Source organism: Mus musculus, chromosome 13, assembly GCF_000001635.26.
Source record: "Mus musculus strain C57BL/6J chromosome 13, GRCm38.p6 C57BL/6J".
In the NCBI taxonomy this organism is placed as follows: Eukaryota; Metazoa; Chordata; class Mammalia; order Rodentia; family Muridae; genus Mus; species Mus musculus.
Window position 1 is genome coordinate 30,877,875 of NC_000079.6, and position 13,057 is coordinate 30,890,931.

A 13,057-nucleotide genomic window follows, 5' to 3' on the forward strand; every position below is an offset into this window, starting at 1 on the left:
AATGCTCAACTTGCAACTGAACCACATGGTGCGTCGTGCCCAGGACGGCACTCTTCCCATCACATCTCACTGTCTGGCAAAGCAACAAAGGGAGAGTAAACGCTGAGCTAATGGAGAGCACACAACATCTGTGCCAAAGGAAATTGGTAAATATTTATCAAAAACACAAGCACTACATCTGTCCCTTTATTTTTATTTATAAATCACTGTTTTCTTCGCAGTGTATCTTAGGAGTGAATACATTCTATCATTTTAGAATTATTTATTTCTATTTACTCATAAAGTCTATGTTTTTCTTTATTTAATGTAATGTACAGGAGACTGTTTTCATAGTTAAGAGGAATCTATTCAACTGGACTTCTGCTAGTTTCTTACTAACAAATGTTCTGACAACCAAATACTACTATATAAAAATGGCCTAAAAGGACAAGCTTATGACCTTTTCAGATAGAGAAGCAAAACAAAATTAAGTACTGTAGAACAAACTCTAATACTTCATTAACATAACACAAAATGTATCTGTTAAGTTTAAAGTTTTCAGGTACTGTTGACTAAGTGTAAAGACATGTCAAAGACCTTTCAAGTTAAGAGACGCATAAATAATTACAATATTCCCGTGAAGTCAATGTGAGAATATAAGTCATGCTTTCTATATGTGCATATATAGCACACATACTAGAGCTATGGAGCTGGGCATCATTGACATGAATGAGTACAAGAAGGGTTAGGCTACTCTGCTGATTAAGAACCAGTACCAAATATATACCTAGCACATACCCTTAACTTACATGACTTAAGATTTCATGTTAAGCTGTGAAGCTTTCATCATTCTTCTTTGTACAAATATACTTTTACTTTGAAACTTAAAAATATAAGTTAAAAGTTTATATCATAATCACTTAAAAAGCTAACTCCTGAGTTCACTGTCTTACATGAGAAGTAGTTTTATATACTATTATATAAGATACCAAAGTGTATTAAGTGTAGTAAGCAGGGAAATGGCACGATTAGCCTGAATGTTGTAAGGATGAAGGCTACGTGCCCAGGTGAGATGACCGCCAACAGCCAGGAAGGTACCACAGCACAGGGTTTCTCTCTCCCACCCAGACAAACCACAGAGCTCTACTGCTCTGCTTTCTGCTTTGTTTGGCTCACAGAGTGATACACAGTAGCCTTCTGAAAGCTACCAATTGTCTGATCTGAGTATGGGAAATATTTTTCTCTTCTATTACCTCCCACTAATTTTGCCTTTAGTTTCAAATACTATCTCCCTTACGGGGATTTGCAGTTCAAAACCTCTGAGACTTATACAGGGATCTTAGATTACCTATTATCTCCTAAGTATTCGTTCACAGGATCCTCTCATGCAGTACACTAAAAACCAGAAACCTGGCAGGTTTCCTTCAAGAAAGAAACTTTGTGGACAGCACCTGCTTAGCCAGAAGCCTGTTTCATTGCTATATCTGAACACTTGTCTTGATTTCTCCCTATGATTCACCAGCAAGACCTGCACACTACCTCTGAATACAAACTACACCCACTACTTTTTCCCCAACCCCACTGCCACCTCTCTCACTCCTATTCTGCCTGCACACACAGACCTATGCTTTCCTCCCAAGATTCTCTCCAAAAGGCAGCTGACCCACAGTGCCTCCAGCCTCAACCCAATCCACTGACACCCAAGCCCGCTAGGACCTGTGCATGCCAGGGCTCTCCTTGGAACCTCCCTTTGGAAACATGTGTGTTGTGTGAACTCCTTTGTCTACTTCTTGTATGCTAAGGCTCAGGTGAGAGATTATGTTCTGAGTCCCTTTTCCTCCCATCCCATCATTGATCACTTTCATTAGAAGCCTAGCTTTGTTCCTTTGATACACACTCACAGAATTAGGATGAGTTTTTAAAAATTGACTTTTATTTGATCACTTCAAGAGGGAAAGATAGTAAAGTTTATCTCAGTCATTGTTTTATTTACATGGTATCTGAGTATTTTAGGATGGATTTATGCATGTACACTATATGTGTGTATATGTATAGCATGTGCATATGTGTGTGTGTATGTGTCAGTACCTGGCACACTGTGGTTAGGATACTGTTCTGAACATGCTTTCAAAAGCAGCTCTACCTTCAATCTGTGCTGATCTAAATGCCTGCCAAAATCACCTAGATATCAAGTCTTGTTGTGACAGACTGGCCAGCCGCCAGGGCAGAGCTGCTATGCTAAGCCTATGCTTATGCTTGTGTGCTTTGCCATGACATGCCATGCCACACTATTCTAAAAAGCCTGGTGGAGCTCTTTTCTAGAGACCTAATGTCAATAAAATGGAGAGCAGATGGCTGAGAGTTTTGTGTGATAGCAACAGTTTCTGATGGTTTTGATATTACAGACCTGAGCAACCCCAATATAGAATACAAAGGGTTCATAAGATCTGCCCTATTTAAAAGAAAGTCAAACTTTTTAAACTTTTAATAACATTTAAATGTGCTTTAAAGCTCTGGAACTTTAAAAATGTTGGTTCCTAATGTATAAGAATTATTTGATACTTTAAAATATACTACGTTTAAAGCGAACTTACAGGTGAGGCAGTATTATTAGCCATTTCGTTAATTAAGGCCTCAGTTCTTTCCTGCACAATCAGACCAAAACCAGTTTGTGGTGAGCCCAACGGCAGATTTCACTGTTCTGATTCACATGGGCCCAAATAGTTTAAAGAAGTGACTATTGTTTTAACTGTTAGAAGCTTGTAACGAATGAGCTCTTAATAAGACAGTTCTACAATTTAGAAATAAAAGGACATTTAAAGTGGACAGTGTTTAAAGCTCTCTTATATCAATTATCTATGCCTATGTCCATTTAATGAACGTTCTTGTTTCACTCAGAGACTGGCTGAGGGGTACATTTTCTTTTCTTTCCTTTGTTTTTTTTTTTTTTTAAGATTTATTTATTTATTTTATGCATGTGTGCACCACCATTGCTCTCTTCAGACACACCAGACGAGGGCATCAGACCCCATTACAGATGGTTGTGAGCCACCATGTGGTTGTTTAGAATTAAACTCAGGACCTCTGGAAGAGTGGTCAGTGCTCTTAACCTCTAAGCCATCTCTCCAGTCCCCAAGTAGGTACATTTTCTAACCCTTCTGCTTTTTGCAACTCTCCAGTGGTGGCTTTTAAGCTTTTTAATAGAATAAATGCCCCAAAAACATGCAGAGTTTTTCCTATAACCAAATATATATGTATTTACTCTAACTATGTAGGATCTATAAAGAAGTATATTCTCTTTTAACTGAGATAGAAAAGATCAAAAACATTTGTCAACTTTATGACTCTACAAAGAAATGAAGCAAGTACTCTGTCGTGCACACCTTTAATCCCAGCACTCAGACAGGTAGATCTCTCTGAGTTCAAGGCCAGTTTGGTCTACACAGCACTACACAGAGAAATCCTGTCTTCAAACAAACAAACAAACAAACAAACAAATGCAGTCAGGCAGGCAGGCAGGCAGGCAGGCTCAAAATGGCCAGAAAAAAAAACACTTGGGTGGAAATAATTAACATGGCACTTATAGACCATTTTCTATGGGACTCGTATTTCATATGCATTCATCCGCTTTGACATCTTTTGTTCTCCTGTAGACGTCCATCAGTCTACTACTGTCCAATACTACTAAATCTTGTTTACACCTACAGGTACCTATATGCCACTTGATTTTTGACAAAGATAACAAAATACACATTGGAGAAAGGATAACATCTCAAAACACAGCACTGAGAAAATTCAATGGTTACATGTAGATGAAACTAGATCTGTATATTAAAACTATACTCACTAATGCTGACTCTGAAAGTGCAATGATTTACAAAACACTTCATTCAGAGACAGGGGCTGGATAACTTGTGTGACTACTAAATTCTTTCCATTGGGAAACTTAGATCTGAGCCCCAGGGCCGTGGCCTCCTTGTTCTTCATTGCTTGGTCATACACTAAACATCCACACAATTTTCCACTGGATTCTGAATCTTTAAATCAACTTCCTTGACCTCTCTTTCGATGTGCATCTCATTTAGCCCTTAGAACCACTGTGTACAAGAGAACTTTGCTCTTCTCTGTTTACAGATAAGAAAACTAAGTCTCAATCACATAACAAACTCAAGGATCACCAAGATTTTTAAAATGAATCTTTAAAAATGTGAAAATGTCTAATTTGGTGTGTGATGTATTTATTTGCTTACCAGTTTAAAAATAAAGTTGATTAATTTTTTTAAATATGAAAAAATTGGTAAAGGTACTAGACACCTAAGACTTTTTAAAAGAACCCCAAAACCTTAGTTTTAAGCCTAGAAATTCAGTGATCTGGAGTCAGAAGTGTATACATACCTCACTGAAAAGACTTCCATTAACATATGAAATCCAGAGTTTCCAGAAGTTAGGCAGCTGACTTAACACAAGCTTGGTTAATTTTTCAACAAATGCCACTCTGTGGGGAGTCTTATACCTCCATGCTAAAGGGTAAAAGAGTAAAACACTATGAATACATTTGTACTGAAACACAGGGACCCTGCCCCCACCTCTTCCTTTTGGTGAGGCACTTCTCTCAGCATTATACTGGCAGTGCCAGGCAGCAGGGAAGGGGAGAGCAGCTGCCAAGTCCTCAGAGGACAGTGCTTCACCCTTATCCTAAGGATTGCTAGTGTGGTAGTTTGAATATTCTTGGCCCACAGAAAGTGGCAATATTAGGAGGTGTGGCATTGTTAGAGAAAGTGTGTCACTGCGGTATGGGCTTGGATATCTCCTAGTGCTCAAGCTCCTCCCAGGACAGAAGAAAGCCTCCACCTAGCTGCCTGCAAAACACTTTCCTCCTGGGTGACTATAGCAAAGAGATGGCCCGCCATACCAAAGGGACACTTGCTCACCAGGTTCAAAGCAGCTTTATTCATAACACCCAGAAACTGGAAACAACCTAGATGTCCCTCAACTGAAGAGTGGATAAAGAAAACGTGGTATATCTACATAATGGTATACTATTCAGTTATTAAAAACAACAGCAATATGAAATTTTCAGGCAAATGGATGGAACTAGAAAATATCATCCTGAGTGAGCTAATTCAGACCCAGAAACACTCGCATGGTTTGTATTCACTTTTAAGTGGACATTAGCCATAATGTACAGGACAACCATGCTATCTGCACACCCAAAGAAACTAATAAGGAGGGCCCAAGGGAAAATAGGTATTCCTAGGCAGGGTTGCCTTTTGGCTCAGTGTCTGAAACTTGTGTAGAACACATAATACCATGAGTTCTATCCTAAGCAGAGAAAGAGTCCAGGTAAACAGAAATAAAGAAAAACAGATAAAACGTGTTGGCATTGTATCCCAATGAGGGAGGGATGCAGCAGATCTATTTTAAAATGTCTCTCCCCCATTTGCCTGTTGATAAAGAGCTGTGAGCAGGTTTTTTAACAATTCTTTGTTAAGTGCTTTTTATATATGGAAGCAAATATAAATACGTTCTCTTCACTGTCAAAAGTCCTGAAATTGCTGTATTTTTCAGTTTGGCTCTCTGGACTTCTCATCACTGAGCTTCATATTCATACAGAAAGCATTTCTGCAGACTATTTCATTTGAAATTATTCAAATTAACAAACTCTCACTAAATGAAATCCTCCTCATTCAGCATTTTGCAATAAGAATAAATACCACAAGAGTCACTGGGTCACAAAGTGCAGCTATAGGTAATGCTGAGAAGGACATCGCTACATACATGCAAAGGTTCCTGTCCACTTTCAGAGAACCATGAAAGCAGCAGCTTTTTAAAATCTTACCAACAGACAAGCCCCAAACCCAAGACCACACAGAACAAACCCTGGGGCTTTGTGGGACTGAAGTATCACTGCCTTTTACAACTGCCACCGTACGAACCAGAGTGAAGACTTCATGTGCATGGAAACTTCCTTTTGCCAGCTTAGGGCCTCTGCATGGTAGGGCACATCAGCATTTCTATACTGTGGGGGAAAGTTTTAAACTCATTCTCTTAAGTAAAAGGTATGGTCCTGTGGAGAATTGCAGGCTGGTCTCCAGTCGAGCTGAGGTCTGAACCCCGATGGTCATAATTCACCTACATGACAAGGTAGGCGTTCCCTCATGTTCCTGGATCTCTGGCCCCTGCCTAAGGTACCACCTCCCACAGCCCCCACAAGAGAAGCATGGCCAGTAGTAGCTTCTGACCTTCAGGTTAAACTCCTCCCCAGTTACCTAGCAACAGTGAAGACCATAAAAAGGGGTGCTTAGCCCACACCTCGCTCTCTTATTCCTTTGTCCTTTCACCCTTCTTTTCTCTCACTTCTCTCTCTTCTTCCCTCTTTGTCTTCTTCTTCCCCCCCCCCTCTCTCTCCGTCCTTTCTACCTTCTCTCTTTCCCCTGCATTTCTATAATAAAGCTCTAAAACCATAGAGTCTCTGCTCTGCACCTTCAAGTTCCGCTGTGCACTCTGGTCAGTGTTGGGAACTTCTTCCCTCTTCCCTCTCTCCCACAACCCTGGTTTAGCAAAGTAGCTCCAGGGGTGGGGGTCAGGCAGGGCTGCCCCTTGACCACCCCCTGAAGAGTGGGATAGAGGAATGCCCACCCAGGGATGAGTGGATAGGGTAGAAAGAAGCTTTCCCACATCTGACTGACCAGAGGATAGGGAAACAGGTGGGGCGTGGGCATCTTTTTCCTTTTGTTCTGCCCCAGGGCCCCAGCCCCCCTTTTTAAATTTTGTTCCCAATATGGTCCTTTATATCTAAGGGTGTTGTAAACTTTTATTTGTTCCCTGGTGAAGATTGTCTGTGTGCTTATCAATCACCTCTGACCTTATCTATGTGGACTGCTGACTAACTGAGCAAGCTCTGCCTTCAGTTTCTAGAACAGACAAATTCAACATAAGGTAAGTCTACCAAGAAGCATTTCATTGGACAACAGGGCTATTTTCCCTAAAAGTAACTGATTACCTCTAACTACTTTGTGCTAATGGCAAACACCATGCTGCCTGGAACACACATGCCCCAGCCAGCCTTATGCTAATGGAAAGGAGACAAGGGCATTGGATCCCCTAGAAGTGGAGTTCCATACATATGTGAACCTGGGCTCTGGGAACCACACACATGCCTTCTGCAAGAGCACCAAGGGCTGTTAACTATTGTGCACTCTCTCCAGCTCCCAAGTTAAGCTCTTTACACTAAAGCACTAGAAGAGTTGCCTGACTGTAGCAGTCACAAGGCACTGTCTCAAGAGGAGTATTTCAAAGTACCATTACTCCATCCCTCAGCTCTCTGACCACTGCTGCCACTATGCAAGGCTACTGTGGAACACTTGTTCGGAGCACTGCCACTACTCTGCATGGCTACTGTGGAACACTCACCCGGGAGCACTGCCACTACTCTGTACTGCTACTACTCTTCATTGCTACTGTGGAACACTCACCAGGAGCACTGCCATTGCTCTGCATGGCTACTGTGGAACACTCACTGGAGCACTGCCACTACTCTGCACTGCTACTGTGGAACACTCACTGGAGCACTGCCACTGCTCTGCATGGCTACTGTGGAACACTCACCCGGAGCACCTGCCTTCCTTGCTGGGAAATCCAGGAAAGCAGCATGGACAGAAGCACACCCCTGTGAAGCTGACAGAGCTCTGAACATCTCACTGTGCACTCTACCCATGCATATAGGAATCTCTCTGATTCACACACTCACCACACACTAGTCTCAAAGCAGCTGATCATGACTTCTTGCTGACTAAAAAACAAAACATTATTTGAAAAACCACAACAGGAGCAAAAGGTAAATTTAGGTCCTTTCTTAAATCCAATAAGTATTAAAGCTGAAACCATTTTATGAGAAAACTACTGAAAAGTTATTTTTTAAAAAATAGCAAACTGACTCCAAAAGCTGAGTTCAGCAGATATTTTAGGGCAGATTGGTGGGTAACTAGGACAATAACTTTGTCCTGGTTCACAGCAATGGAGAAGACTGACATGGCTCTGGGCAGTGCTGTCAGACAGACACTGTAGTGCTAGATGTGCCACAAGTACTTACTGTTGCTCAGTCATCCAGGCCCTCAGTACTTAACACACTGTTGCTTGGTCATCCAGGCCTGTGCAAAGTGGTGTGGTTCCAGGGCTTACTCCACGAAGCATGGGGGAACATGAGAGCATCGTATTCTCTTTCATCTTTTTACTACCTGTCAATTTCCTAGAGTATGAAACGGAGCCTTTTCACTAAATCCCTTCAAAGTATATAAGTCTGAGGAAACACATGGAAGTAGGGGTGATAACTTACTGTCATCTCGGCCAGACTGAAAGCTGCTCCCCCTCTTCAGTGACGCTGTCTGACTGAGGTGGCCCAACACCGAGGGGCGCACATCGTTGTCTAGGTCGAGCATGGGGCTGTGCGGGCCTGGGTGACCTGGAGGAGAGATGGTATTCTGTGTGGTTTAATCCAGACTAGTGCTTCTTTACAGCTCTTCCTTGCTCAACCATTTCACTCTTTTAAGTAAAGAACGAAAGTAAAAATTTCCACAAATAGCTTTTGTTCTTCTATTTCTTGTGGTGCTGAGGATTAAGTCCAGGCACGCATGTAAAAGTTCTGCCACCAAGCTACTTGTAGCCCTAAATAGGTTTATAAAGTCAGTTTCATTATATTACATGTGGATAACTCGACCTACCATTCTGGCTTAATACCAAGTTCTAAGAGACAGCATGGTGGAATTAATGTGTAGTTTGAGAAAGCATGCAGCAAAATCAGGCATGGCGACACTGCAAAAGCAGACATTAAGAACTCAATGGCTACAAAACAAGAGCCATGCTTAGCTAGAAACGCACAGTCTTCCAGGCCGTGCTTCTCGTCCCTCTGCACACATAAAGGCCACAGCTCACACATGCTCACTCCTCTTCATCCATGTAAACTTCTAGCTCTAAAGATGCAACCACCACAGCTACTGCCTGGCCAGTGCTGCCCTAACTCAAACTGCTTTCCTCCTGCGCTGCCTCCACCATCCCTGGGGATGTGCTTCATGCTGCCAACTTCACGTTGTCTGTCAACGTCTTGTGCTGCTCACCTCCAAGGCAGCTCCCTGTCTCCTCGGGGAAAAGAACTGAGTGCTTCCTCTCTTCCCCACGTCCGGGCCTTCCACAGGCTACTCCCTCAAGATATGAGTGACTGATTTCAAGTTAGTTACTAAAAAACTGTTTATAATTCAATTTTAAAAGCATATGGATATTTTCAAGTTCTAAGGAAAAGTGCCATTTATAAATTAAAATAATAATTTGATGAGAATAAGGTGATATTTCTATGGCAACACAGATGACAGCTATTCAATACCATCTAACCAGCATTCACTGAGCAATCGTATGTGCATTGTTCTGGAGGACTTTAGATTCTGGCTGACTTGGGGCAGAAAATAAGTCAATAAACAGTTCAATATAACTGAAGTTGCTACTCAGAGAATACAGTGAGAAGGAACAGGACCTTTTTTCATGAGTTCCTGTCACTGTGCATCACCAAACATGATCTAGTACTGGCTACATTCTACAGTGGGTTTTACAGAATGAAAGTTTTGTCACTTGGATAGCTTGCTTTCCCTCCCTCAGTGGAGTACAATTATTTGTGGACCCTGTTCTGATGACTATGCTAACTGCTGCTAAACTATCCCACTTTAAAACATATTACACATAAGCCTTCTACAATCCAGAAGGTAAAGTCAATGAGTGGTACAGGACGCAAAGCTGAAGACTGCAAACAGTAAGTCCGAGAGTTGACACTAATGGACCCGCAAGTCCCCTCCACACTGAGAGGGGTTATGTTGGCTGGGTGAGGTGGGAAGGCACATGCTAACGTAGGCAGTACTGTTCTCTGATACTGGGTCCTAGCTTGCACAGAAAGGAGCATGCTAGCCAAACACAAGGCCTCCTTGCTCTCCACATCCTGACTGTGGGTGGAAACTGCTGCCTGGACTTTACCACCATGACTAACTTTAAATCCAACTGAGCAGGCGTAAAGCCTCTTCCCTGACATCTTCCTCTGCACAGCTTCTGTAACACTGGCGGCAAAAGGAATTCAGACAGACAGGATAAAGCTATCTGAAATTGATTTCTTTCCGTAGTAAATGGAAAATGTGTGGAAATTTTCACCATTTATGACATTTTACACACTGTAGTTTATACGGTCTTCACTGTTACTAAGGATAGAAAAATTAATATCAAAACACTAATTTCCTGATGTACCAGAAAGATAAAGGGGCTTAAGCTTAGTAACATGTTAGAAATATCTGAAAGTTCATAATGTGTATAAATATGGATACTTAAAACATCACAAAATGTTTTTATTTTATGAATATATATTCCACATTATTTTCATGGGATCTAAGGCTATCCATTTATGAGTAAGTAAGAAAGATTTTCTAGCCTCATGAAAATATATTATCTACATTTCTACAAATATTGGAATTAGCATCTCATAAGTGGATCCTCAAAAAATGTTTTTCTCCTTAACTGGTGCTTTGACTTTAAGTTATATGGTTGGATAATATTTGTAGTTTAGGAATGCTTGAATTTTGAAACTTAAAGATTGTTTCATCACTTTCTTTAACAATGATATTAATAACATGTTCTGTTCTGTCAGAGAGCACCACACCAGTGCTCTGCTTGCAACACACGAAAGAACTGCTTACCTGGTAATTAGTATCACCAAGCAATAACTCAGGCAGGCAGGTACCTGAAGCAGCGTGTGCCCAGCAGGTCACACTGCCACTCAGAATGATCTCTGTAAACATGTGAGCTGAGTGACCAGAAGGTGGCGCTGCAGGGCTACATGTAAGAGTTGAAGCAACTGGTCTCAAACTGTGGGCCCTGACCCCTTTTGGCAACTAGCTCTCAAAAACATTTACATTATATTTCATAACAGTAGCAAAATTACAGTTATAAAGTAGCAACAATAATAATTTTATGGCTGGGGTCACCACAACATGAGGAACTGTATTAAAGGGTCGCAGCACTCATTAGGAAGACTGAGAATCACTTTTTAAACCCTCCAGCTAAGTGGCGGATACTAACCTAGAGTTTCTCTTCTCAAGGTTTAGTTTCTTTCCTCTGACCAAAGGTGTCACAGTGTGTTACAGAATGCCAGGGCAGTATGAGTTTAGGAGGAAATTTATTCAGACATGTATTTTAAACAAACCATATATCACATATTATTACTATGTCAAAAATCAAAAGGCCTTGCAGATTGACATTCCTTGAAAGCTTCAATTACATGGCTCAATACTTTTATTTCTCAAGATGATTACAGATAAGTTGTTTTGATCATGAGTACTTGTATAGGACAATGAAGAACAAGAGAAATACCTTTTGTGTGTGTGTAAACTATAGACTCGGCATAAGATTTTAAAATTCTCAACAAAAGTCAACCTTTCTTCATTTATACCTTATGACACGATATAAGAAGCTTTAAAGAACCTGTTTATTATACAAAGCACACACAACTGGGATGGAAGAGACGATGGGGGGTGAAACGTACTGGCTGCTCTTGTGGGACACCCGAGTTCAGTTCCCAGCACCCACATGAGGCCAGCTCCAGGGCAATTCTGTTCCTTCTTCGGCCTCCTGGAGACTGGTACCCATGTGCACATACTCACATAGACTTGCATACACATACATAATTTAAAGTAAAATCATCTTTTTACAAAAAGCATATATGACTGAAGATGGTGTCACTTTGCATATTTTCTTTGAGCGCTCAGAGACCTGGCCACTGGGAATCAGCTGAGGACACCATTCTCCATCATTCTCTATCACCACACATTTCAGGCTTTAGCGTTTGCATTGGCCTTTTCTGTAGGTGACATAAAGCAACATTTGGCCCCGTCCTTTTCAACCTAAGTTAACATGAATTTTAACAAATCAATTGTTTTCTTAGACATAATATTTGTCAAAAAGCAAAACTTTGTAAGTTTTTGGTGAGTGGGACTTCGGGGAAGGCAGCTCCTGGCAACACTGGGGATAAGGACCGGCTCCACTGTACTTTTGATTTACATCTGCAGCCCACGGGGAACTTGGAAAACTTGACTGTCAATTATGAGGCGACTGCATTTACTAAGTATCTCCACACTAGGAACAGCAGCAGGGATTCATATGAAGAGAAAGCCCATGGCTCTCCGTAGAGGCTTACTATGTTGAAAATTGGAGCTACAAAGATGAATGCTTTCCAACTATGAAACCCTCCTAGCTGTAAAATTATTATTTTATGACTGGGAGGGAGTTTTGATCTGAAGTTTTGCATCATTTGTATGAACAAAGTGGAAAGCATGCATTTTGATTAGCAGTTGTTATTTGATTGGAGGTATAAAGTTTACCACTTCACATTGAACATGAATCGCAACTACGCCTTGAATGAATGAATGAATGAATGAATGACTCATAAGACTGAAACCCCCTTCACTACGGCTCTGTGGAAGCGATCTGCCGCATAACTACCATGCGGATGGCTCTGGAAAGGTCAAGCAGGCACAGAACCCTGCAGCACAGAGAGAGCTTCCCTCTGAAAGTCCATGCAGGACGGGAGACAAGACCACCCAGTTCTAGGAGTAAAGTCTCACGTCTAGCCGCATCCTTCAGTTGCCACAGCCAGTATCAACTGATAATTTGACCACATGTCTAAGACCCTGTACGATACCTACCATTAAACCCATACACAATCAAAAGTTGGTATCTTATTTTTCCAGTTAAATTTTCTATAACCTCAAGAAGCAACATTCTTTATAAGTTTCTTCTAATGTGAAGTATGCAGAACAAATTAAAACAAACATTAAATCTGGAAATTATTTTTGAAAGAACATAAAACAGAACAGAAATCTTGTTTTACTAAGAGAAAAACCAGTTGGAAGTTTGGTTTAGAAGTAGTGGATGTGTTCCTAGGGTCACTAAAGGCAACCAGTCCTGGTCATGTCATCATTTGTCACCATTTGCTATAAATTTGAAACATTTCTGATTCCTACAAACTGTGAAATTTCCATTAGATAAAAGGGCT

At 41.1% G+C, this 13,057-nt stretch overlaps 1 protein-coding gene across 7 annotated transcripts in view; it reads right to left on the reverse strand.

The window, feature by feature from the left end:
* Exoc2 (exocyst complex component 2) overlaps positions 1-13,057 on the reverse strand; it is a 184,581-nt gene that overhangs the window by 88,359 nt on the left and 83,165 nt on the right. For all 7 annotated transcript variants that reach the window (XM_011244328.2, XM_011244326.3, XM_011244327.3 and 4 more), the window contains 2 exons: positions 8,315-8,440; positions 4,375-4,499 (listed from right to left, as the gene is read on the reverse strand). In XM_011244328.2, coding sequence (XP_011242630.1) covers positions 4,375-4,499; positions 8,315-8,440 — 251 coding nt within the window. The remainder of the gene's footprint in view (positions 1-4,374; positions 4,500-8,314; positions 8,441-13,057) is intronic.